General features: G+C 40.7%; 3 protein-coding genes across 4 annotated transcripts; 1 reads left to right on the top strand and 2 right to left on the bottom strand.

Annotated features, from left to right (window-relative positions):
* Positions 1-634: 634 nt before the first annotated feature.
* Positions 635-7,897, bottom strand: elovl4a (ELOVL fatty acid elongase 4a; the record flags this gene model as incomplete). Its single annotated transcript, XM_084052650.1, has 6 exons — positions 635-961; positions 2,023-2,150; positions 2,714-2,885; positions 4,290-4,370; positions 6,593-6,780; positions 7,831-7,897. The coding sequence occupies 6 exons, from the start codon at positions 7,895-7,897 to the stop codon at positions 635-637; spliced, it is 963 nt and encodes a 320-aa protein (XP_083908776.1).
* A 2,170-nt stretch (positions 7,898-10,067) lies between these two features.
* prelid3a (PRELI domain containing 3A) lies at positions 10,068-15,833 on the top strand. Of its 2 annotated transcripts, XM_084052646.1 has the most exons (7): positions 10,068-10,352; positions 11,813-11,981; positions 12,698-12,787; positions 13,120-13,190; positions 13,454-13,556; positions 13,772-13,846; positions 14,005-15,833. In XM_084052646.1, exons 1-6 carry the CDS (start codon positions 10,321-10,323, stop codon positions 13,829-13,831), a joined length of 525 nt encoding a protein of 174 aa, XP_083908772.1. In that variant the 5' UTR covers positions 10,068-10,320; the 3' UTR covers positions 13,832-13,846; positions 14,005-15,833. The 2 variants fall into 2 exon arrangements, with proteins under 2 accessions (XP_083908772.1, XP_083908771.1); XM_084052645.1 differs by lacking the exon at positions 13,772-13,846.
* Positions 15,834-16,606: 773 nt separating this feature from the next.
* fbxo32 (F-box protein 32) lies at positions 16,607-26,321 on the bottom strand. The gene is made up of 9 exons (XM_084050884.1): positions 26,034-26,321; positions 24,455-24,576; positions 24,152-24,201; positions 23,948-24,040; positions 20,783-20,876; positions 19,698-19,882; positions 18,922-19,104; positions 18,183-18,326; positions 16,607-17,934 (listed from the first exon to the last, which is right to left on the bottom strand). Exons 1-9 carry the CDS (start codon positions 26,138-26,140, stop codon positions 17,845-17,847), a joined length of 1,068 nt encoding a protein of 355 aa, XP_083907010.1. The 5' UTR covers positions 26,141-26,321; the 3' UTR covers positions 16,607-17,844.
* Between the last annotated feature and the right edge of the window lie 1,670 nt (positions 26,322-27,991).

Below are 27,991 nucleotides of genomic sequence, written 5' to 3'. Positions count from 1 at the left end.
ACTAGATGTTGTGTATTCCTATCTCAGTAGTGATCACCAACAGAAGTGACACCAATACCTCCAACGCTTTAGGACCACTCAGCACGACCCAGTCTGTTCCTGCTCTACCCCAGGTTTACATGCGGAACGCAGCAGAGAAACCCTAAAGCATTTGGAAGTCAATGATGCTTTTTGACCCATCTCTTGGCGCCGCAGTACAGAGAATGGATACTAAAGACGCCTCCTGAACCAGAAACGGATGTATTTTTGCGTTGCTTGTGATTATGGCTACCTTAACCATTCAGTCAGAGAGCACCTCTTTCCCTCCAAAAGCTCTCTCATTGTAGGCCAGCCTCCATCTTTCATCTGCAATAACCCAATGATGGCTGACAGAAACACCACAGCCACCTTCTATCCACCCATCCATGCATCCATCCACCCACCCACCAATCCATGCATCCATACACAGCATCCATACACCCACCAATCCATGCATCCATCCATCCCTCTATCAATCCTGTGTTCCTTCATGTATCCATCATCCATCCACCCTTCCTCACCCTCCTACAAATTAAGTATTTAATGTTTATGTTCTCTCAACCTGGAATCCAAAGCAAAGTCTTACCTCGGCTCTTCTCCTGTCTTTCTTTCCTTTCTAATCTCTCTTAGCTCTGCCTTTTCTCTTCCTCCTTCCTGTGTTCTCCTGGGTCTTCTCTTCGGCCTTGCCCCCCACTGCCGTGGCCCCATTGGCGGCCTTGCTGAGTCCGTTGAGGCCCCCATTGGAGAGGGCTTTGCTTGACTTGGAGGAGGCGGAGGCATCGCGGCGAGGCAGCTGGCGGCGGTAGGTCTGGTAGTAGAAGTTGCCGAAGAGTATGATGAAGGTTACGGCGTAGCAGATGAGGGAGTAGTGCATCCAGTGGGGGAAGTCACAGTTGACGTACAGAGACAGGGCCGTATGTCCAATGGTCACGTGGAACTGGATCTGAGGCACGGAGGGAGAAATGAGTACATTGAATCCAAATGGGATCAAGGTGGACCGAGCCAAACCGAGCCAAACTGAGCCAATTGAACTGAATCAAATCACATTTTGCACTGCAGACTGGTGACATGCTGCATTGACTGAGATGGCACAGGTCTAGATTGTAAAATAGCATGTAATACATTATTGCCGGACCTGAAAGGTATGGCCTACACGAGCCTTTGTCACCAATTTGTCCATACATGGTATGTCTGGTTGTGGTTAAGTTTCTTATGCATGAATATTGAATAAATAGGCACAGACTAGTCGTGACATCACTATTATGTCACAAGTATAAATACGGTTGGTATATAACATAAGACACAAAGATTTCAGAATTAGACTTCACACGACTTCACACAACACCGGCTTAGGTCTGGCACAACCAGGTCTCATGGTCTTGTTAATATCAATTAAACTATGAAACTTATCGCTTAGCAAAATACAAGCACACGATTCCCATTGAAGCCGGTCGATTTGACGTATTACACATTTTATGTAACGCTAAAAAGGGAGGACCGACCGGCCAGCGGACCACGTCGTCACGCTCATGTTACTATGACTCGGCCATAACCATATAAGCAGTTCCCAATGCAGCTACACCCAAATATGAAGTGTGTTTCTAACCTCAATGTGTCGTCATGGCATCAGGTGCAAACAAATCAGTTAGCTCCATATATGGGCACAAAAGGGGGCATGCCCATATATGGGCATATACTGATGACATCAGGGATCTTCATATATGGGCATATTGGTCGGATCTAGAACCTCTGTTAATATAAATGACTTACTATACTCGGATTGCCTTTGAGGCAACCACACTAACTAGACAATTTTGAAAAATTGCAATGTGGTTGCCCCAACGCATTGAACGCAAGTCATGGGATGCGAGGAATCCACAAGGAATATTTGTATTTCTAGGGCTGAAGACATGAGGTACAATGAATGAACCCACATGCATGAAATTAATCCATTGCAATGATAGAATCAACTTTATCTTAAACTTTGGGTAGTTTATGTCTTACCATCTGAATAATGGTCAGATACTTCTTCCACCACAGGTATTTCTGGATCTTAGGTCCACAGGAGGCCAGGCCATAATACAGATACATCAACACATGAATGGCAGCATTCATATGTGCACCAAAGAACGCTAACACAGGGAAGAAAAATAATACATCTGTCATTCTAACTGTTCCACTTGTTCCTCTTCTAACTTTGTTAGAATCTATTCCATACGGTACTAAAATGAGGTATGAAATGTATCACACTTTCATCCTATTAGAAAAGACGGCTATTTATAAGACGAACATTTTTAAGGGTGACTTTGTCAATTGGAAGCCTGAATCCTATCATCCTATTGTGAGGAGGATGTGAAAATCCTCCCAATGCATTCTGTGTCTCGAGAGCACATTATCTAGGTGCTGTAAAAAACGTTGCCAACCTTAGAGAGTGAGCTCTTGAGACTTGCCCTTTAATTGAATAAATGTTTCATTAGGGTTTATGTTATATTGTTATGTAAAGAGGGAGAAAAGGATTACAAAGTATTTTGTCCTTAAAGCATTCTTTAGCAGGAAATTTTTACTTTTGAGTACACATGTAAAAAAGAAAGAAAAAGTGATCATGATAATGAAAACATTAACGCTTTCAAAATAATATAGGATGACATTTTTTTGCATAGCAAAGTACTGTAAATGTAAAGCAACTGGTACTCACACTGTCCCCCAGCGACCCACTTGATCCCAATCCACCAGAGGGTGAACATGGTGCAGTGGTGGTAGACGTGGAGGAAGCTAACCTGGTTGAATTTCTTCCTCAGAATGAAAAACACTGTGTCCAGGTACTCTATCCCCTTGGAGATAAAATACCACCACAGTGCCCCTGCTACCTGCCTCGGGGACAGCATGGGTGGTGGATATGTGAGAGAGAGAGAGAGAGAGAGAGAGAGAGAGAGAGAGAGAGAGAGAGAGAGAGAGAGAGAGAGAGAGAGAGAGAGAGAGAGCGGTATCAGAGGAGACAGACAGATAAACAGAAAGGGGAATTTAGCTCACGTGCATTGGAACAAAGTGAACAGTACATTCTCTGGGCATATTCTTTTTCTTTCTTTTCATTTTGGGTGTATTTGTTCTACTGTACAGATTTTTGGCCCAATTTAGTCATTATGCCAATTCTCACCTCATGTATACCCTCACTGCCTGTTACGACCCGGCCTAGGGGAGCCTATGGTCGCAACACAAAATGGACTCCCTCCTTCCCAGCCCCCAAACAGCCAGACAACACATGTTCAAAATCCCAAGCATTATGGGTTTATTTACTAATTTAAGATAAAAGTCATGACACGATATATACATATTACCTCAGGGTGGGATCTACAAAACAACTACAAACACATAAAAGATTCCTCACCCCTACACACAAATCTCTAACACATAAACATTAACACATTACAGCACACTGGTGTTTGGAGGCTGGCTAGGAGAAAGACATCTGAACTTCTGGAAGCAGGAAGCTTTATAGTGACGCCCAAGAAGATAGGAGCCAATCACCTGCGAGAATCTACATACTAGTTAGCCAATCACACTCAGCCACCATTCACACCAGCTGGTACCCAAATCACTCACTCCTCACCCCACACACACACACACACACACACACACACACACACGAGGGGGAAAACACAGAAAAATACATAATATGACCCTAGGGTCATAACACTGCCAACCCCTACTTGTTGGTCTTGGGGAGGGTATAGACAAGCACATGTCTCCGCTGGTGAATTCTACATGAAGTCAGCAGCCGCTTCTTTTCACCTGACAGCGAGGAGTTTCACCAGTAGGAACAAGCTATCCCGACCAGACAGTGCAGAGACAGAGATCGCCCTCCCCTCATCTTCTCACCCACGAACATGGCCAATCATGTTCACTGGAGCGCCTGGCCAAGCCAGAAGCACCATGGAGGGATCAAACCCCAGGAGCTTTAACTTTAACCAAATGCCCCAGCTCTCTGGAAGTTTTCTGCATGTTTTTTGCATGTTAGGGACAAAGCACTAACACTGGTATCGCACATCTGTGTGAAGATCAAGGTCGGATAACCAGTTTAATGAACAACAGATTTGCTATCAGATTTGCTATCTAAAATGGTATGGATGTGCACATGTGTGCATGTGAGTACCTACATGCGTGTTTTATATACATGCTGTCTCTACAGTATGTGTGTCTGTTTGAGGATGTGCAGTGCACCTACAGTATGTACATTTTCCAGGCGTCTCTCGGTTATTAATACTGTAACTCACCCTGACTTCATTGGGGTCTTCTGAATAATCCACTGGTTGGCAGATGTAACTGTAGCTTGCTGCCCGTGCTGCCATGAAGAGCTGGAAACAGAACATACAGTACACAGTGAGCAGTGGTGGACAGTAACGAAGTACATTTACCGTTGTACTGTTACTTACGTAAATCTTTGGAGTAGCCAGCCTACTTTACATGAGTATTTGTATTTTTTGATACTTTTAACTTCACTACTTTTCTATGAAGGGAAAAAGTACATTATGAATTAACCACTTAAGATCTGTTTCAAATATATTTGAAAATGTCTGGAAAATCTTTTTTGGGGAAAATGTCTGGAAAATCTTTTTTGGGGGAAAATGTAGAGAAAATCTTTTTTGGGGGGAAATGTCTACATTTGAATGCAGCAATGCATTGATATTAAAAAAAGTATGTACTTGGTAACTCAAGTACAAATTTGAAAAAATATATACAACTTTGTTGTTAGCCTACAAACACACTGAGACAGACATAGGAACTGAGGGTCTGAATGAAAAAAACTGGAGGTAAAAAGTGTGTGTGTGTGTGTGTGTGTGTGTGTGTGTGTGTGTGTGTGTGTGTGTGTGTGTGTGTGTGTGTGTGTGTGTGTGTGTGTGTGTGTGTGTGTGTGTGTGTGTGTGTGTGTGTGTGTGTGTGTGTGTGTGTGTGTGTGTGTGTGTGTGTGTGAAACCTCGGACTGGCCGGACTTAAATGATCTGTGCGTGGGTAGGGTCTAACTCTGAGGTGGTGGCTGGCTGTCTCAGAGGATGTTATATCTGACCCTAGTATCTCTGTCAGAGCAACTAAGACTGTGTGGAACGGAACATCAACTTCCATTGAGACTGCAAGGGAAGACTGCATGCCTCCCTGCTGCGGATCATTCTGTATCTCACTCTGTGTTAAAACCTTTTGCCATTGAGTGCATTGTTGTCTTTACTTTGAAAGTGTGATTACAGGTTTTACCATCTAAACCTAATCTCTCCATATGGTTTCCAGGCAATCATGCTCCTCACTGCATACATCATGGTCATGACCATGTCCCACATCTTAAATGGTTGCCATGTATACACGAATCCACGGAGCGCTGCCCTGTGCGCAGCCATTGCTGCGGTGTCAAGGCTCTGCGGACGCGACACCGCAGCAATGGCCGCCTACAGACAGTTACAGGCAGCGCGTCTGTGGATTTCGTCTATACAGGGGCCTCTACATGAGTAGGCATGACAGAATAGTGGATTTGATCTCTTCTATTTTCAGGTGCTGTATAAGCATTCTACTGTGAAGCCGAGCATGTTTAGCCTGTGTAATGATGATTCTGTGTTTTCAGCAACCCTGATGTTGTTGTTGTAAATGAAAACCATAGGGAGGTGTTCATTCTCAAGGTCGGCTGTACTTTAGATTACAGCTTGGAGGAAGCCTTTCTAACCAAAGTGCTGAAATATCAACAGCTAGAGCAGACCATCTCACAGCTAGGCTACAGATGAAACTTTAGTTTTTTATCTTTGGTAGCCTAGGGCACATGCACAAGTTGGTTGTGAGGGTGCTCTGCCGTCTATGCACTTGTAACTGGCTGGTTTCCTATTGTCTGACTGGCAGTGTTGATGTCCTTTGTACAAGGAATTCTTGTACTTCTGTTTATGTGGACATAAATAAATATTTCAAATGTGTGTGTGTGCGCGCGCGTGTGTCAGACAGACCGACAGACAGCCAGACAGACAGCCAGACAGACAGACAGACAGACAGACAGACAGACAGACAGACAGACAGATAGACAGACAGAGAGAGAGAGAGAGGCAGAGAGAGAGAGAGAGAGAGAGAGAGAGAGAGAGAGAGAGAGAGAGAGAGAGAGAGAGAGAGAGAGGCAGAGAGAGATCGAGAGAGACAGAGAGAGACAGACACACAGAGGGAGAGAAAGGGAGGGAGATGAAGTCCAGGCAGAAGAGATGATGATATACTATAATGAGGTTAGACAAGTCCCAGGGGGGGACTCGGAGTGTAATATGTTCATCTAAATGGGCAGTTGCTTTTATGACACCATTTCACAGCAGGAAAAGTATTTCACACAGTGAGCTCAATTTATTGAAACCCGTCAGGGGCATGCAGTGGGTGGAGTAGAGAGTGGTCTAATATACACAGTGAACATCTGGCTTGAGGGAGGTCATCTTTCTTGATAATGTGCCTTCTTTGATAACAACAGCTCTTAAGAGAAAGCAATTTACCTGCCTGCTTAAATCGTCTTAAACTGCCACCTGCCAGTGACTAGTGGGACATGACCTTAAGCTGACAGGAACCTAACCTCTTTGCAGATGAAGAAGTTGAGGAACACCATGCTGAAGTTGTAGACGATGAGGGTCTTGCGTAGCTGGAAGGGCTCTCTGTTCTTCATGTATTTAGGTCCCAGCCACAGGAAAAGGAGGTAGGATGTGCTGATGGCCAGTGTGGGCAGGGGATTGTCCATCAGGGGCCATTTCTCTACTCGCTTGTCTGCAGGACAAATGTTTGAATATGGTTAGATCTTGCAATCCTCAGAATATGACTTTGCTGACACAGTGTAGGTACCGTGTCTGTGTAGTGTAGTGTATGTGTTGTGTAGAGTGTTGTGAGTTGCTGCTGGAAACGGAATGGAGTTATAGAGGAGGCTGCTTTTGGATGATATTTGTATTTTGTAATTTGAGCATTCTGCAGGTGTTCGTGCATAAATCAATATAAGCATCCAAAAGGTTATGATAGGAGGCACCTATTTGATAACACCACTGAGGAACCCACTGTCTGCAGCCCACCTCTCTCTAAGATTTTCAGTATGCATGGACCGTGCAAAGAGGAGTGCATTCATTCAATATTAGGAAACTCTCTCACAAATGATACAGAAATAAGAATCAATTGTGACCAATTTTGTCTCTTAATAATATAATATTTTGTAGTGATTGTGCAAGTAAACAATGAAAACAGTGTGCAACAATGTGATTCAGTCAGCTTTGAACAAAACTGCAATGTGACAACAAACACTGGATATATAAGGAATAAGAAATCTGCTTGATGATTTCTTCTTTTTTCCATATTTAGCACAGCTAAAACTATACAGATGTTTCAGTCACAGAATTTTTAAACAAGCTATAGAAACACAGAAACACCTAAACCTGTGTAGACCGTTTATAGGAATCTGTAGCCACACTGGTAAAATCCTGTTGCTGAAACATCGGTCTTTACTCCTCTTTCTCGCTTTGCTAAACATGGAATATAGAATTTTAAACTTTATAAACTTTTGAGTGCAAGTGCAGACATCTTATTTTTTATACACAGATTTTTTTTAACCTGTAGACACACCTGCACACTGGACATGCTTACCAGTTAAATTGTTTGAACAAATCCTCTCAAAAGTAAACATACACAGTCAAACATTCTAACATTCTAGCATATTTGCTCTCTCTCTCTCACACACACACACACACACACACACACACACACACACACACACACACACACACACACACACACACACACACACACACACACACACACATATTAAATTATTACCTGCGATAGTTAGACTCCATTTGTAGAATTCTATCGTGTCATTTATTAGATGTGTGACAATCTCCATAGTTGTGGCCAATGTCCTAAATGTAAGCAAAGAATTTTTTTAAGGACAGGATATTTTTAAAACGTTTAAAATCTATTAGCATGGATATACTGCAGGCATATCAAAATACAAAGGCAAGTCAATATTTCTGGGAAATAACTCATTCTATTAATTCTTCAACCTATTATATGAATACATTTGGTGAATTCTGATTGCCCTTGAAGAGAATTAATGTAGGCCAGCATGTGAGATGCCTACATGCGAACAGAAGGCAGTTGTGTAGGCTTATATAGGGAGGCTTATAGTCCTGTATGGCTGTGGTACTCAAAGTCGTGTCCGGGGACCCCCAGGGGTCCTTGAGGGGGTTCCAGGGTGTCCACAGCTAAATGATTGGTAACTCTGAGAGTGTACAACCCATACGGGTCCATTTGGTTCCATTTGTACACTCTCAGAGTTATGGGGGTCCGTGGCCTTAATGCATACTAAACTGGGGGTCCTTAAAATGAAAAAGGTTGAGAACCACTGCTATATGGGACCATGATGGATCTGCTATGTAGGCCTATATGGTCCATTCTGCACAAAAAGCGGGAGCATTAAGCAGAAGAGTCCATGTGTCAGCAGGTTTACAGCCGGAGCACGACCACCACTCTGCATATTAGCAATTAATATTATGCCCACTGTAGCCTGCCTAGGCCTATACTTTATGGGTCATTGTCTATATATGTGGGCCAGACCCGACGGTGGACCTATGGCTGAATTAACACAATACATAACCAGACACACACAGACTGATTTAATGATCCTAAAAAATATGACACCCCCCCCCCTTTCTCTCTCTCCAGCCTAGAGCAGATCAAGCGCTGCAGCAGCATCTGCCGTATTATAGGCTACCCTCTCTAATCTGGTCTGTGAAGAACCCATTCACTTCAAGGACTATCAATTGTGTAGGCTGCGATTATTAAAAACTCTACCTATGGCTCATTAAAATCATCAGAATCGGAATGGCCAATTAGCATTTTGCGGCATACAGTGTGGCCTTCAAATATAGACTATATATGGACAGTGCTATAGGCTATTTAATGCTTCAAAAATGCGTTACAAACGATCACACCTATAGCCTATAACAGATTTTATTCATTTAGGCTTACATATAGCCATATGTGTCCTACTACAACTGGGACAACATTGCCCCCCCCAAAAAATAGTGCGAATGAAGATGCTTATTATCATTACCTTACCGTGTCGGTGGATAATAAAAAAATTAAAAAGACAGAGAGAAAGAGAAATCCTTCAGTGCAAGGTCATGCAGTGTGCACTATTCCGCCTTGTAGGCTATTAATCTACAGACCAATTTGATATGATATTTGAATGTTCCCTTCTAAACAAATGGAGGTATAAACGTTGGATAAACGGCGACAGCAGCATGCATGTCTAATCAGGGACCATCATCATAGTAAGTCTCCTCCAATGCGCTGGATGCACGACGCGATGATGATGTGGTGGTGCTGATGGAAAGCATGCTACGCGCGTGCGCACGGCGGAAAGACGGATGCAGCATCCCGAAAATATAGCAGATGTACAAGTAGCGCTGGTCCAGAGCCATTAGTGAGTTCTCTCTAACGCTATGCCAGGCGCACTGCTCTGCTCATAGACCGAACATTCCACTGCCGTGCGAGGTCTCCGTCTTTAGTAAAAAATAAACAAAACTATTTTGCTACTCACCAAAACAAAGGCTGTTTTGTGTTGTTGTAGGTCTATTCTCCAGGGCGGGGAAACCTCTCAGCACCCCACCTTCTCTGTATGATACACTTTTTGGGCAGAGAATAAAATATGTCCACCAGATGAAAATTATTGTATTTACTCCACTGCGCCCTCTACAGATTTGGTCAATATAAATGACCACTGACCAGATCTGTAGAGGGCGCAGTGGAATAAATAAAATAATACGGTAGTGGAACGTTCAGTCTATGAGAATAGCAGCGCGCCTGTGGCAGAGCGTTCAGAGAGAACTTGCTAACGCTACACGTTGTGAGCTTGTAGATCTGCTATTTTCGGCACGCGACACCGTCGTGGGACGAAGTATAAATCGGACAAATCCCCGGCTTCTTTACGTTGTGAATCTGTACATAAAATGCAACGCATCATGTGACTTTCCCCCTCTCTCCCTATGAGTGCGGATCGCCACGGGGGTGAAATGTGAACGCTGGACAATTTGCGCAGTCTTTACGCAAGGTTGATGTGCAGGGATTCGGGGAGAAAAGCTTAATTTATGGCTCTGATGATGATGATGATAACAAGACCCCATTGGAGGCCTTCGGTGTCTATTAATGAATTTTATTTCCTCCTTTATAGCTATCAAATGAGGGAATGAAACATCTTTGGGTGGATGGAGGACATTTCCATGGTGATTCAAATAATAAGGTCAAGGTTGACGTTTTAGCAAGATGAAGATCTGGAGCACGGAGCACGTTTTCAGGTTGGTGGTCGCGACGTTTTCCTACTTCATTATCAAATAAATAATACTTCCTTCAACTTAATATCGTAGCGAGATGCTAGTCAAACATGGGCCTATATGCTCCTTTACACTGAATTCCGTCATGTAATAATGTGTATCATCCAAGTAACATGAACAATACATCAGATCAAATACAGCAGGCTATATTAAAGAATGTTCACATATTGAATGCACGTCTATAATCAGTGGGATGTGAAGATGCAGATTAGACAGAGTAATATTTTGTAAGCTACACACCGAGTGTAGTTATCTGTCATACTTTAGGGTAGGCCAGCCTCCATTGCAATGTCATTGATATTTTATAGGATGGAATTTTGACAGCTGAGGTTTGCAGCTGCATCCTAAGCTCTGCACTTTCATTCATAAATCAGGCTACTCAGTTAGCCATGGATCACAAGACAGACCGTCATGGATGAACTTCACAATAGCTTCTCCCTTCTCCCTTATTGGCCCGTACATCTACATAAACTTTCAGATTTCAAATATAAAGTGCTTACCCCATGGCCACGGATGTTAAAATTATGTACGGGTCCTCTGAAGTACCCGTATCTTCCGTATTGTTCAATAAAAACATTTAAATCCGATCGGTGGCCATTTTCTCATAGAGTTATAATGTATCAGAGAGTGCAATACACCTCCCAACCGATAGGGTCACGTAGTTGAAAGCATGTGGAGAAAATACGAAGAAAATGGCCACCGATCGGATTAAAATGCTTTTTATTGAACAATACGGAAATTACGGGTACTTTTGAGGGCCCGTATATACTTTTTACATCCGTGGCCATGGGGTAAGCACTTTATATTTGAAATTTGAACGTTTATGTAGATGTAAGGGCCGTAAATGGAGAAAGTGCAAACACTATGTTGAAGATCATCCATGTCTATTTTGAATATCATGTCATGTATCAGGGCTAGCTACTCAGTACAGTAGCCTCATACATTATTTTAGTAGCTACCTCTCAGATTTGCTGTTATTGATATTGTTAACAGCATCATTATAAGGTGATACAAATGGTGTGATGTTGTGCATAATTTGGCCTATTGTGTTAAAGTCCAAAACTGAGCTGCAGCTGACAAGAGCGCATGTTGGAGGAAAATGTAGTCAGGTTTTGGGTTAATAGAGTCAAGAAACATCCCCAAAATTTAAATTCAGTCACTTACAGAGAATATGCAAAGATAGATATGATGTTTGTAATTGTATCATAACATTTTCAAACGTTTACTAATTGTTATGATACATTATACCCTTAGGTTTTTAAAGATATCTGTTATTACCAGTACATTTGTATTGTATTTGTATTTAAGTAGGCTATATTTGTGTCAATGTGTTACAAATGCAATGAATACATACATAAGCATTTATATGTGTTATTCTGTCCTTCATCAACACTGGGGTTACATATATGTTGCTTTGTTTGCAGTTACCCATGGGAGACGGTGATCAAGGCGGCGATGAGGAAGTACCCCAATCCCATGAACCCCAACGTTGTGGGGGTAGATGTGTTGGAGCGCAGCCTGGATGCAGAGGGTAGGCTGCACAGCCATAGACTCCTCAGCACAGAGTGGGGCATACCGGGCATTGTGCGAGCGGTAAGCCATCAATACTCCCTCCGCACATGCATACTGTGCAGAGGTACAGATAAACAGGTGGTTAGTATGTTTTGGCATAACAGACTGGAGACATGTGCACCAGAGCATTGGTTCTCAAAGTGTGGTCCGGGGGCCCCCAGGGGTCATTGGGGGGGGAGTCCCCAGCAAAAGTAGTTAACATAGCGTTGCAATCATTTGAACCACTTTATGCATTTACATGTTGGCTATTCAAAAAAAAGCAGATCTACAAGCTCACAGCGCGTCACTTCGTGCCACGCTGCGAGCTTGTACATCATTTTTGGAAACTTTTGAATCATTTTTATTTGATTTTTTAACATATACTTCTCTTCTGGGGGACCTTGGCACAAAACCTTTTCCGATGGGGGTCCGCGGCCAAAAATATATCATTTTGCGGGTCCTTGCTTGACTTGAAAAAGTTTGAGAACCACTGCACCAGAGAACTGAGAAACGAGAAAAGTGACAATCAATCATCTTGATGCATGTGATTTAGTATTGCTAGTGTATTGGGATGTCATCATGTCAACAATTGTCTGGTTGACTTGAAGAAGAAAAAGGCATCAGATTAAAAATAAATTAAAAAACGTAACCATGGGACACCATACAACACATTTACTGTACAGATATACGTATGTAATGTAGACACACTCACAGTATGTTTTTAGACTGTTTATGAGAAAACTGTTTTGCTGTGACAGATACTGGGGACGAATCAGACGAGTACCTATGTGAAGGAGCATTCCATAGTAGACCCTGATGGGAAAAAGATGGAGTTGTGCTCCACTAACGTAAGTTAATAATCACCTCATTATATCGCCATTATCACTTACTACAGTGGAATTAATAATACATTGTAACATCGTAAGACATAAAATGGCCTGCTTGCATTCAATCACATTTGACTTTGAGTAGTCGTACTCTGATTGAACTCTGACTCTTGAATTGAACTGAAAGATCTTAAAGGTCCTTAACGGAAAAATTACAAATTCAGGCGATGAAGTGCATATCTCAACATTACAATACTGTAGTTTTGACCAAAATTTCACCCATTTATAAGGCTACATCTGAACCTGAACGGCATTTGAAATGGGGAAATTCAAGCTGTTTTCCCCCCCTCCAGATTACTCTAACCAACCTAGTGTCTGTTGATGAGAGGCTAGTTTACAGACCTCATCCTGACAACCCTGAGGTGTAAGTACTGTACACTCTAGTTCTTTATACACAGTAATAACAAAGTTCATCACATATTAGTATTTAGGGTAATTCAGTGTTCCTTGGGAAATTTCACACACATGAGCAGGATGTTGTGGTTCTTCCTGAACAAGTTTCATCACTTGCTCAGATTCAACGTTGTAAAACTATGTCTTTCTTTCTACCTCCCTGCTTCTGTCTGTGTTTATGTCACTTTCTCTATCTCTTTGTCTTGTTCTTTTTCTGATTATCTTATGCTTCAGTACCATCCTGACTCAGGAGGCTATAATCACAGTGAAGGGAGTGAGTCTGAGTAGTTATTTGGAGGCAATGATGGCCAGGAGGATGTCTGCTAACGCCAGGAAGGTAATACATACCACAAACACAATACTGTGATAAACCTGTATGCTCAGCTTATCTCAAATCAAGGTGTGATTGGTGCTGTCTAAGCATGCCTTTTTTGACCTTGGTGTGCTGTTTGCAGGCCACAGCAAATCTGTGTTAAGAATGTTGGAGAGATCCACCTGAATGGCTCTGTGAATGCTGCTTTCAATTTTCCTTTCCTCTGTGTGAATCTGTAGGGTTGGGATGCTATTGAATGGATCATTCAGAACTCAGAAAGCGAGAACGTTCCTCTCTGACATACACTAACTCTGGTAACTTTTCCCCCTCCCATACAATTTTGTGCTGCAGTACTAGCAGAATAAAATCATGCTCTTTTTCTTTCTCAGAAGTGCAAATTCAGAAAATGTCTGTCCATAAACTGGCTTTTTGTATGCGCTTGCCGACACTCCCTCTTTTTATACATTTACAGGACTGCAGGTTTACAGCACACCTCATACCTCGTATTCTCCTGGCGGTCGATCCAGAAAGTCTGATTTATATTTCGTTGTGTGACACCAGCGTACAATGAAGCATAAATCAAGCATTAGTAACTGGGAATCCTCTAGCTGACATTCAGACTGTCTGAGTGTCTGAGTTTTTTTCCGGGGCTGTTTCACCCCCACCAGCTCTCTTACCTCTGTCTGAGATCAGCCTTGACTGTCTACACTGGAAGCTCAAACACCCGCATGACAGCAGGAAGACAAAGTGTCTGACTTAATAACACGGAGGATGAGAACCGGAGCACACATGGATTTCTAGGACTGGGATTTAAGGATTTGGGGAGCTAGTCCAGTGGATTTGGTTGGTGATGCCTACCTCCATTCCCTTCCTGATAACAGGTTTCCAATTCAGGCTATTATGGAGGAATTTTGAACTAGCTATAAACCAGAGATCTGGTTAAATTTCCATCCCTCTAACCATGTCTAACATGCTGTACCAAGAAGGTTCACAAGGCAAGGACACAGATGCCAAGCCAAACCATCCATATGAAGCTGCATGAATGTCTTGGACTTTCTAGACTTTGCTTAATGATTGTGAACATTACTACCACACGGGTGTGCATTCGCTATGTTAAAAAGCACCTTCTGAAATGTGAATATGTTACGAAAAATGTCCTTATTAGACCTGGTCCTGAAGAAGTATGCGATCTGTGGTTGGATGGATACATCTACAATTCTGGAAACATGACGCAGCACCTCATCAATATTATGCACCAAATGTCAGCATGACATTAATTTAACTTCTGATCACATTCATCTGTAACTTATTAGTGACTTCACAAATACCAACTTTTAACCGGTGCTCATTTTGTGTTTCAACAGAGGAGACACACAGATGTTAGCACAATAATGCTAATAAAAGGGAAATCAATACATTGTGTTGTAATGCAGAATGATTGTACAGCAGCCTTGTGTACTGTAGTTTGAGAGTAGTATATAGTTAATAGATAAATGAGTAGTGTGGTAGTGCTCACACAGTAAAATATGGAGTGTTAATTTAACCATGTGAAAAAACAACAGACAATCCGGGCACTCGGGAGTAAAAAAGAGGAACAGCCTTTATTTATTAAAAGGCAACTGCCAACATGTTTCTACCTCGGAAGGTCTTCATTAGGGCGAAACATTTTAACCACTTTCAACCTGGCATCCCTATTTTGGGCATGTAGGCAAAAAAGAAACAGCAAAAGTAACCGATCTACTTTAAAAAACAAAATAGAGTATTAAGTTATCTCTGAGAGTTAAATTAACACTAAGGATTTTACTACGTGGGCTGCTTTGCATAGCGAGTCACCACCATATTGTTATATGAAAATGATGGGAGTGTCCTTTGGGCTTACCTTAAACTGGTTACTGATACTGTAGTAAAAGTACCGTAGTACTACAGTAGGCCAGCATTAGAACAACAGTATGTATAGGCAACTGTTTGTGGCAATATTGGCTTTAACATGTGGATTTGCAACTGGGAACAAGCCAATTAGGTTTTAAAGTAACAAACAACATTCTATGATGTAAAATGTAACAGCTCATAACTCATCGCTGTTCATATTGCCTCAAAACATTTGCCTTTGTATGATGGGTCTTAATGTGTGCCTTTGCTATTCCCACGCACCATGCTTCCAAATTGTAACTATTCCATGGACGGTATGCTACCTATCTGCCCTAAAATCACGGTGATACTGTATGTTCAATGCTGCAGTGGACCTCATATGTGACTTAATCCAAGTGCACTCCATGCCACTGACAAATGTACTAAATGGTATTTATAACAGAACAAAAAATTGTATCTATATTATCCATGAAACAACAGATCCTGACTTTTTGCAAGACTATTTGTGTTTTATTTCCCAATGGGAAAAAGCGTAAGATTTTTATTTCAATTTTATTTATCCATATTTAACATTAAAAAATAATCTTGTTGGAGAAAACAAATACAGCACTTCTTAATTTTTTATGACATGGACATATTTGTTGTCTGGGCACCACTGAACTAGTTGTCTAGCAACTGACAACTGACAACTGTAATGGCCAATGCCAATGCCGCTGAGTGTGTTTTGGGCCAAAAGACAACAGAAGAGCTACAGTGCATACAGTGTTCATGTGCCAAACGAACATTTTGGCACAATAGTGCCTGTATTGTCTTAAACCTCAGCTATGCCAATTTGTAATCTATGATACCCACAGGGCTGTCTACACTTCCCACAACTACCAGCTTGCAGTTCACACTTAATCCAACAGATGGCACAGATGTGCTGATGACAGAATAGCCCAGAATAAAATATTGTTGTGTAAAACATATGGCCATCAACCAAAAATTAACATTTTTATTCTATATATTATTTTCTAATGGACATTTCTAGTAATAGATGATTTCCATTTTCTCCCAATCATGCCTTGCAAATGCAAATCAAAGTTATTTTTCCCTCACCTTTTTGACATAACACTGCTGATATCTGATAGATTTCCTGCTTTCTTCACCTTGACATGTATGCTGTTCTTAATGTAATTTCACCACATACTGCACAACTAATAACCGATGCCAAAGTGATTTGTTTTCTTATTTAATAATAGAACATACTCAACATAAAATAAAATGCATTGCTCAGCATGTACTGTATCATCATAACGGTCACATAAGAGTTCAAGTCAAAATTGCACCATCCTGGTTGCACCACTTCAACTGTACCCAACTGACTAGGCAAATCTGTTGCCTGAAACCAAATAGTATAAGTAAACACGATCATTTGGTTATAAAGTCATGCAGAAGGACAAAGTGAACAAAATATTTTCAATTTATATAAGCTGTGCATCTTACTTTGGTTTCAAATCCCTTGATCGCAATGCTTTCTCTAAACAATACATTTGTAGATGCCAAAAATAGCATCACCTTCTGAAAATGTAATAATTTTTGTTTCCTGATAAGGCACATTATTATACTCCCATATTTCCATTACACACTGGTAATACTGTAATCACATATTGAGCTTTAGCAGCCACAGCACAAAATGAGCACACATATGAAATACAAAAAATAATAACATTGGAAATATCAAACATATAAAAGTGAAAAGAAGAAAGGTAAATAGAAAATATAGGCAACATCAAGGAATCACAATACCATTACTTTGCTTACATTCATTTTCTTTTCTCTATTGCAGCAACTCATTGATCCTTAACACTAATCTGGTGCCAAAACCAACAGAACATTATTGTAGAGTTTCTTGACATAGTCAAACGATTGTATTCGTACCCGTGGCCAAATCTAACACTGCATTGCTTTAAATTAAATCTCTCGTTTTAAACAATAAACAAAACACGACTGTTTTTCTTCCCGTTTCTCCTGTATTATCGAAGAAATCCTCAAATGTTTCATAACCAAAAATAAAGCCCAAATCAAACATTGCACTTAAAACCAAACGGGCAGTCCTGTTACAACTGCACTCAGCTAAGGCCAACTGTAGGTACGTTTATTTTAGAGGTGTATTTTCAGAATTACTTTGAGCCAAGACCAAAACTCTGCTAGACAGATGAGTGTCCCTTTTTCAGTTATAGTTCACTTTTACCTCTCCTTCCTCCATTTCTATCACTTTCTTCAAACTGTGCACTTCCAATGCACACTTGATTGCATCATTGTCCCACTGCCTGCCCCCCACCTTGCCATTCTTTCGAATATATACATTCAGGAATCCATTGCAGTATTAACAGTGAGAGTATTGTACATTTCTATGTACAGTATGTACAGTCAGTCCATTAAACTTTGAGAGGGGATGCTCTCAGAAGTGGAAAAGGTTGATAAAGCCTTGAGGGGAGACAGACATAGTACAACCTTCCGGGTTGTTGGCTGTGCAGGGGTGACTTGTGTCCTAGGAGGAGAGACAAGGAGAGAAACACTGATGATTTGTTCATGGATTTCCACTTATGTGCAACAGTAAGGCCTGGTTTAAACTTAGTTGCAAATCAAAACTAGCAACTAGCAGGGTCTATTTTGGCTGTGCAGAATGATGCGCAACAGAGTATAAATAAAAAATAAAAAAAAAAGAGCGTTCGCTATGGACAGTCGTACACACGGCCACTTTATGCATGCATACACACACACATGCCATTTGTGTACCTTCCAGAAGAGGATGTGGCAGTGGGTACAGAAGTGCAGAGTCTCACTGTACTGCTCTCTGTGAGGATAGCAACGGCTCAGCTTGAAGTACATCCTCTTCCACTCCAACTGGCCCTTCTCTGACACCATTAGACGTTTACGGATCTGGAGAGAGGAACAAGCGATGGCCCAAGATGTTACTACCCAGTCCTTAGTTTAGGCAAACGTATTTCTCACAGTGACCTAACTTAAGTTAAAATACAGAAACATCTTGCAAGCCTATCATCTGGGTTCATGCATTGTTCTAGCTTATTGTAGTAGGTACATGTATCAGTATGCCGACTGTAATGACTCCTGTATTCCTATATGCTGCCATATTTATCAGAAATGCTTGACCTCCTTGTTAAGTGCTATTGGGACAAGCCTTCCATACAACTGGACCTAGCCAGTTGTGTATGGAAGTTCTAACCAACGACTAGTAGTACATCAAAAAGGCTGTGTGTGTGTGTGTGTGTGTGTGTGTGTGTGTGTGTGTGTGTGTGTGTGTGTGTGTGTGTGTGTGTGTGTGTGTGTGTGTGTGTGTGTGTGTGTGTGTGTGTGTGTGTGTGTGTGTGTGTGTGTGTGAGCACCATTTCACCCTGGCGTCCCCATTTTGGGCATACAATTCTAGATTGCTATTTCAGAGAATTTTTTAATAGGGCTTAAGTGGTTAATACATTTTTGTATGCATCACTCTTTTCATTCTTTGACTCATCCATACCTGTCTATCGGTGAAGTGGTACTGGCAGAGTCTCTTCCAGAGCAGGCGGTCCTCGGTGAGGCTGCCCAGGTCAGGAGTCACCTGTCCCAGGCTAACCAGGTCCCTGCCGTCCGTCAGGCGCTGCATGATGTTGAGCTGCAGACTGGCCGGTAGGTCGGTCAGCTCCATGCCTTTAGATGTGGGCTGCAGTGAAGAGAAAGAGAGGCACCAAGTTTACAATGCAGTCAAAGTGATAATATGATTAAGTTGACATATATGCCCCTACAGTAAAAACCTGGCCAACATATACAGTGAATCTTCAATGAACATCTTGGGTCTAAACTAGACTCTTGATGCTACCACCCTGTGTACAAGGCTATATTGAGGCTGGCACACAAAAATCAAGATTTCTGGCCTATTCATATTTTTATCAGACTGATTTGATCAAGTCTAAAAAAAAAACACACATCGTAATAGATTTTTTGCTAAATCAGATTTAACCACATTCCTGGTGGTTTGAAATGTCATTCAAATGATTTCTAAAGATGTCTCAGTCTGGCCACTGAAGCCTGATTTATACTATGAGACATTGAATAGTAAGTTGAGCATTTCTCAGGCATATTGTATGTCATTACGTTGTTACAACAACCAAGATAGGTCGACGATGTCTGAATACACACACCTGTTCACTTAAATATAATAGCAAATTTACAGTGTGGACAGTTTGTCACTGAAGATCAGCTATGAGAAACAAATGGGATTTGCCTGTTGTCTGAACAAGGCCTTAAAATACCCACCCTGCTGATCTGGATGGTGTCCAGCTGCTGCTGCCACTGCAGGATGTTCTCCATGCGGTGGACCCAGGTGTTTATGTTCCCCACCAGGACAGACTTGCCCATGTCCTGGACGAGTGCACACAGGGACACGTAGAGTGTCTGCAGAAGCTCCTTAATGGGGCGAACATTCTGCTGGTCGTCCAAGACTGTCAAGAAGAGCAAATCGCAACTTGTTCAAGTGACTGAATAAAGATGACCAATTTTATTCTGAGATTGATCAATATCGACTTCCTGGAGCTTCCTAAGCTATAGGCAGAGGTAGGCAAACAACTTTAATGCAATGATTTTTTTCCTTAAAAGTTTTCTTTAAGTCTAGAGGTGATGCAGGTTCAGTGTTCTTTGTCCTGCTGTAAATCCTGAACTTCATATCTATACAGGATTACTAGCTAAAGGGCCAAACTGAAATATTTATCATGAATCACTGAAAAGCATAATAAACCAAAAGGTTTTTTTTAGGCTGTTGCTTGGCTCTGCCAGTGTACCGTTGATTATGTTTGGCAAATACGTCTCATAAGACCACCTAAACAACCTGAATGTGTGTTTAGGAGAAAGAACATTCAGTTTACACAATTACACAAAGCTCTGGGACAGTCAATCCCTTAACTATGGCTCTAAAATCCCTACTGTGCATCATCGTCCCTGGTTTCTTTAGATGTGGTCACTCATTACCTTGGTACACATACAAGAATGTACTTGAACTAAATATGTTTGCGATGCTATGTGCCAACAGAGGAGGAGCTTTTGTTCGGTTATGGTAGTCATTATATATTTATTCACCACTTCAGCTACTACTAATATGTCTGCAACTCCTTTAAGAACGAAAACAGAAAGAACAACAACAGAGTCGTAGCAATGTTTGAAATGTCTGAACAACAAAAAAAAAAAAAGGACAACTCAGAAATAAACTTCTTTACATACAGTATGAATTTGTTCGCAATGCATGAAAGTAAACAACCATCACCTATGAATTCTTAGAAACATCAAGAGAGAACTAATATGTCTAAAGTGAAATTAAGAAGGAAAGAAAGAAGACAAACAGGTCTCACCTTTCTGTACCACCCTCTCCAGAATATTCATGTAGTTTTTCTGGGCCACTCCACTGAGTGAAGGGAGCTGGGACTTGGCGATGAGCTCCAGCAGCTATAGAACAAAGAGGGACAGAGAAACCACATCAATTTCAGCCCATTTCTTCATTATACTTCTTGTTATGGTGCAGTCTTAACAAAGCACACACACTCCCAATGATAAACACAGTCTAGAAAGGGGATTATTTGGACCTGGTCCACTTGGCTACAATTCTCAGCAGAGGCTTGATCCAAGAACCACATAACAGCATTCTTGGCAGATCTTGTATCCCAGTCTCTTTAGAGAAGGAGCTAGAAAGGTTTCCAGACGACCAAGTTGTCAACAACAGTCTGAACATTAAACTGTTTACTTTCTTTGATCATTTGACTCCTGAATCCTTGTGAAATCTGAATCACTTGACTTTTAACATGTGTGTGTATGTGCAAGAGTGTGTCTGGCCGGACAGAAGGTCTAAGGTGGCATGTCTGGTATGTAACAACAGAGGTTTGTGACATCATGGAGAATTCAGCATAGACTCAGTAGTACCATATTGTGTGCCATTTGGTGGTAAACCAGAGCATTTCTCGCTGAGCTAGTATAATAGTATTCTGTGGACAGCATTACAACCAAGTGCTGGGGTTTTAGACCTGAGGCCAATTCTGCAAATGCCTTCTAAATCCTAACAGTTTTCTGAAAAAATGATGGAGAGAGAGAGAGAGAAAATCTAAAATGACACAGATCATTTAATAATACCTTTTATTTCAAGATACTCAAGACACACATCTGGTATCCCTGCGTATTCCCTTTCTTTGTCCTTCGCAGCCCTCTCTCCATCCCTCATCCACCCTTTCATCCACCTTCAACTCACCCATGCCTGCCCTATCAAGTGTTCCGCTCAGATTCCTTGCAGAGCAACGTGCGTTTCCGAGTCTACTTTTAGAATCCAGTGTTAACTGACCTGCACTTCATAACTTGGCCCGCACTTCTGCTTTTCCATTGTTTTTCATGTCATAAAAATGTTGCAAACAAAACCAAAGACAATTCAAATTGTTCACCTTGACCCAACCCCCCCCCCCCCCCCCCCGCCTGTGAGAGAACCTGATCTGTGTAAGTGAGACGGAGATAAATGAACCCTGCTAGACCAGTAAACACTGGTGATCTAGGACAGTGTGTCCAGACTAGGTACTAGTGTTACACAGCTCTATTGTTCTTTAGACTGATTACACTGCTCTATTAGCTGCAATATAACATGTACTATAAAAACGAGTCAGTCCAAAACTGTAACAATGAGAATGATAAATTACGTTAAATTATTTAACGTTAGAGTTTAACTACTGACAGTATATACACTTCTTTGTACTATGAACGGAAACCAATCTGATCTGGCGCACCATGACACGGTGTGAGCTTATAGAACTGCTATATAATTTATGTATATACTTAATTTTTTTTAATGTCTTTTTTTAATTTGCCCAAGATAGGGATGTCAGGGTTGATGTGGTTAAAATGCAGAACAGGCTGGCAGAGAAAGAAGATAAGTGATTGATTTTATTGTAGGAATATAATCACATAATCAGAGTTCTCAGTCTAAGCGTGTTTTTATAGGTAGTAGGCAATAGAAACTGTTAAAACACTGATGTCTATGTAGGCCTAGTTGTGCGGTCTTGCCAAAATGGTAAGGTAATCTCCCCGTCTCCTCCTGACCAGAACTTAAGTGGTACACCCACAACAATGATTAGAAAATTAGCTAACTGGGCCCCTTGCCTAGAATGAGACAACGATTAAAGAGGAGGGAGGTAAAAGCACTGGGCAGAGAGGTTTGATTACATTTTACGTAAATCCTATCGTTCTATTGTGACAACATGTTAAAATCAGACAGAATACTTCCCCAGTGTGTTCTGTGTACCGAGGGTTTGCGCTGGAAGATCTCCGTCAGCCTCTGTTAAAGTCATCGAAACTCGTTCTTTAACGAAGGCCGGAGGAGATTCTCCAGTGCAAAGCACACAGGAGGACGCACTTGGAATTGCTGGTGTAGTGTTTTCACAATGTCCTCCTCTTAACAGAACGATAGGATTCATGGCAACTACAGGGCCAAGTTCCCCTTTTAAAGACAGATGAGCAGATAAAAAGGGAAGAGAAGCAGGGAGGAGAGGGAACAGAATGCACAGAACAGAGAGGTGAGATGGTGGGGCAGTCAGTCTGAGTCATCCGAGGCCCAGTCTGATCCCTGTTGGATGGTTGCACCTCACTGCACAGCTTTCATTCAGACCGCCCTCCAAGTTCAGGACAGCATATAGAACAGGACTGGATTGCTCACCCCCAACGTTCCCTCCCTCACCTCCCAGGGCTTAACCCCCCCCCCCTGAAACCCCACACACAGTCACAACAATGACCTTTGCCTGCCAGCAACACATGGCTCTCAGTGTGTCTGTACTGTTTACAGCCCCCCCCCCCCTCCCTCCCCCTGCTCACATGGGAGCACATGTTTCAGCGTCCAGTTTCTATTTCTCAATGGGAGTGAACATTTTATCCTATTGACTGCCTTATATGCGGCATCTCCTGTATCCTTCGTAATAATGTAAGCCCCCCCCAACACCGAAAACATGTATGGCAATTAAAGATGATTGTTCTATGCAAATCTATGCGATAACCAATTCTTACTACACTCTTCAGTGTGACCTCACAGTCACATCTGAGTATCAACAGAGACTGAAAGACCAAGACCACCAAAACACAAACACCCATAGTACATACACACACATACACGCACACAGTATCATCACTGAGAGAGACTTGTCTGGAGAGACTTGATAAGAAGCAGGCAGAGGCCTATACACCCTCAGCACGTACCAACCCTTTCCCTGCCAGTTTTGTTTAGCAGCGAAACGTCTGCCATTAACCAGATTAACACTGGTGTCCCATTTTTAGGCAATTAAAAATACATATACATTCCAAAATACTGAAAATAAGACGATCTACAAGCTCAGGCATTGCGAGTTTGTAGGTAGCTTTTTTTTGCTATCCGTCACACATGAAGTATAGGTAGCTTAAGTGGTTGAAGTACCATTAACGACCACAGACTGAAAAAGCAGAGGAAGACAATGAGAGGAGACAAAGAAATGAGAAAAGGGGAGATGAGGACTCACCCTGACGACGTAATTAAATCTCCTTGTGTCCTTGATGGCACTGCAGAAATCTAAGCGGTTGAAGGCTTCTCCCAGTGTACAATATCCGTGACGCTGAGGGAATTTAATTATCAGGGTATTAGTTTCTGATCTTAGAGTACAGAGTTTTCTATAGATATCCATATTAGAAATGTTATTATAAGTTGATATATAGTGGCTTGTTACCTCCTTAGTGCTTCCTTTATGAACGTAAATCCACTTTTCTCTGTGGAAATCTGTGAAATTGGCATGATTTGCAAATTAGTGTTCTTATTCAATCTTGTAATATTATTCAATATTCTCACAAGAATTAGTCAAAGCATGTTATTGTGACTATATGACCTTTATTAATATTACATGTTCATGTCCATTCTCATATTTCCCTAAGGACTTAGCTAGGGATACGATTTCATAACATAACTTGATACATGGAGGAAAATATACTTATATAATAATAGATTTTTTTCCAGTTCTCTCATTGTTACTCACAGGGAACCTTGGTGTTGTTGTTCATCAGGTCTTTTTTCCTCTTCTTGGCAGCCATGTCATAGTTCAGAGACAGCAGCAGGTTCTCTTCGTTGAAACACTCTTTGTGTGCTTCTTCACAGTAGCTGGAACAAAGTCACAGAGAGCACAGCAGACATTTCAAATAGTTGAACATAATTATTTTAAGATTTTATCTTTAAGCTTTTTTTTGTCATACAAGAACATCCACGTGGATTCTGAAATTAATTAAATAAACAAAACAAATACAATAATAAATAAATAATAAATACTTTAATAAATAATAAATAGGCCTATCCAAGTACTGTGGCATTGTAATATCGATGGTGTCGCTCGCCTTAAACTGTCAACGTGACTCATTGTTTATCGCTTGAAAAAATACATAACGAGGCTAAACATTGGCATCTTTTCAGCAGTGGTGGAAAAAGTACTCAAATGTTTTACTTAAGTAAAAGTATCAATACTGCAATGTAGAAATACTTTGTTACAAGTGAAAGTCTAGAATTAAAAATGGACTTGAGTAAAAGTACAAAAGTATTGGTATCAAATGTATAAAAATCCTTTGAAAATAGCAGATCTACACGCTCACAGTGAGCTTGTAGATCGGATAATTTCAAATGGCCGAAATGTATAGGGCTGAAGTGGTTAATGTATGTTTTGTAATAATAATCAAAACCTACAACTAACTAAAGTTTTCAAATAATAGTGGAGTAAAAGTACAATATTTGCATCAGATGTTGTGTAGAGTAGAAGTAAAAGTATTGCAAGTAAAGTAAAAATGCCTCAAAAGTGTACTTAAGTACAGTATTTGATTACATGTCATGTACAAAGATACTTTGTTTACACCACTGTTTTTCAGTACAGGGTACGGTTCAATTAAGTTCAGTCCAGTCTCCACATGCAGTGATAATAGTGTGCCAATCGTTTTGGAAAGTAAAGAGACTCAACAGATGTCTGTTAATCCAGTCACTTGTGTAGGTATTAATAGCACAGTGATTAGCCTGGGGAGACAACACACTGGTCAGTGAGTGGTCACAATGTGACGGACAAAAACAAAGGGATTAGACCAGGGTTCCCAAACTTTTTAGCTCAAGACCCAAAAGAGAAATAGACGTTTGCCCGACCCAAACTAGTCGGTTAAAATAGTGCAGATCTACAAGCTCGCGCCATGTTGTGCGCTTGGATATCGGCTATTTTCACTACTTCTTAAACATTCTTCAACATTTGTTCCCCAATTTATGTTTTTTTTTCTTAATTTTTTTTCATGAAATTTGGAAAAATCTTTGAATTTGTTTTTAATTGATGAAAAAAATAGCATTTTTATTATAGTTCTGAAATGTACTCGTGACCCATAAACATGTGTCCGCGACCCACAAATGGGTCCCACAGTGGATTAGAAGATGGAAACTGGTAAGGAAGCGAGAGACTGCATGCTTTCTATAATAAAACAATATACATAATAACGGCTCACTCTCCGCCTCTTTCTCTGTGGTGCGTTCATTGTTTCACACTGTCAACAGTTGCGTTGAAGAGACGATGCCACAAATAACGCATGATGACAAACCTTTCGACGGAAACGTTGTTGTTTTTGTCGTCTGTCTTTTTCCAACCCTCCTCGGTTTTGACCCAACTCTGACCAGGAGATCGCCAGTCCTGTCCCAGGAAAGGCATCTTTGATGATGATGGTCAATTTATAAGAACACAATCGAGAAAAAAACAAACAAAAACAATGCTGAACGTTTCTGAGGTTTCAAGGCCCTTATTTCGCTGGATTAGAAGAGTATAAGTGATGTTTCCCTGTCTATCTTGACTTTGATGTATCTCTGGTCTACTGTTGACATTGCGCAGCTGCTTTTATATCCTCCACTAGGTACCCGGAAATACTGGAGATCCGCCCCCATCGGAAAGTTCCCTACAACACGTGGCTTTGTTTATCATCATCAGAGTTGCAACACTTCCCAGGGACTGGATAGCATCAGTGGGGTAAAGTAACTATGTACATTTACTCAAGTACTGTACTTAAGTACAATGTTGAGGTATTCTTTTTACTTTACTGTCCAATTTTCAGTACTTTTACTTCTACTCCACTACATCTCATAGGCAAATATTATACTTTTACTCCACTAAATGTATTTGAAAACATTAGTTACTAGTTACTTTGTAGATTTTGATTATTATTATAAAACATACATTAATCACTTCAGTCCTGCATACATTTCGGCCATTTGATTTTTTTTTTTTTTTAAATTGAAATATTTTCAAGAGTTTTATGCATTTTATACATTAGAAAACTTGTGAAACCGGACATTCTGTCTAATGAGTACTTTCTACTTTTGGTACTTCAAGTACATTTTGATACCAATACTTTTGTACGTTTACTCAAGTAAATTTTGAATTCTGAACTTTTACTTGCAACAGAGTATTTCTACATTGCAGTATTGATACTTTTACTTAAGTAAAACATCTGTGTACTTTTTCCACCACTGATCATCAGAGTTGCAAAACCTCCCAGGGACTGGATTAGCTAGGACTGGATAGCATGATGATGATCACCTTTTCGGCTGTTTCTTTCTTAGCTGACAGTGCTTGTCATTTTAAAAGAAATAGAAGAAAAATACACTCACAGTTATTGACAAAAAGTCCTTTGTTACTCACCCCCATAACATTATTAATAGACAAGTTGAGCTCAGGATGTCTTGTAACCCAGTGTAGGGTTACAATGTAGTTTCCCTCCCCAGAGAGTCATCAAAATTTGTGTCAAAAGTCAAAAGGGTAGGGTACCCGAGGCTACCCTAGAGTAGACAGACAACAACTGATCTAACAATAATAATTGATCTGCAAGAGCTCAGCTGACCTAGCACATTAGTTTGTTTATGACTTCATGGTGTGATAAAAGTCTGCCTAGGTTATCTGTAATCTAACACATGGAATACACTAGCTACATACAGGAGGCTCCTGAAATAAGTACAAAGTTTATTCCTGTTTGTTTTTGGTAATTCATGTGTATATATATAGTGTGTATATATATATATATATATATATATATATATATATATATATATATATATATATATATATATATATATATATATATATATATATATATATATATATATATATATATATATATATATATATATATATATATATATATATATATATATAGCATTTTCAATAGTATCATTGATTATTCAGCCTAAAAAAAAGAAAATGAGCATGTGAACACTGGTGTCAAGGTCTGCGTTTCTAAAGGGTTTAGTACTTATACAGACAACTTATATATTGTCTGTGGCTACATTTGAAATGCTTCTGCACTGTAATGTTTATACAGCCTCAGAATGTTTAGTAAGCTTAAGTGTGTGTTTGCATGCTCGGGCATCTGTGTACCTACAGTACGTGTGTATGTGAGTGAAATAGTGAATACTTAGAAAGAGAGGGTGGGTGGATTACTTGATCCTCATAATTCACGACACACTCAAAACATCAAAACACACGTGTGCATCCTGTTTTAATGAACAAGTG

Source organism: Gymnoscopelus microlampas, assembly GCF_963454915.1.
Source record: "Gymnoscopelus microlampas genome assembly, chromosome: 3".
Lineage (NCBI taxonomy): Eukaryota > Metazoa > Chordata > Actinopteri > Myctophiformes > Myctophidae > Gymnoscopelus > Gymnoscopelus microlampas.
Note: the sequence above shows the minus strand (reverse complement) of the source record. Positions and strands in the feature narration are given on the sequence as shown.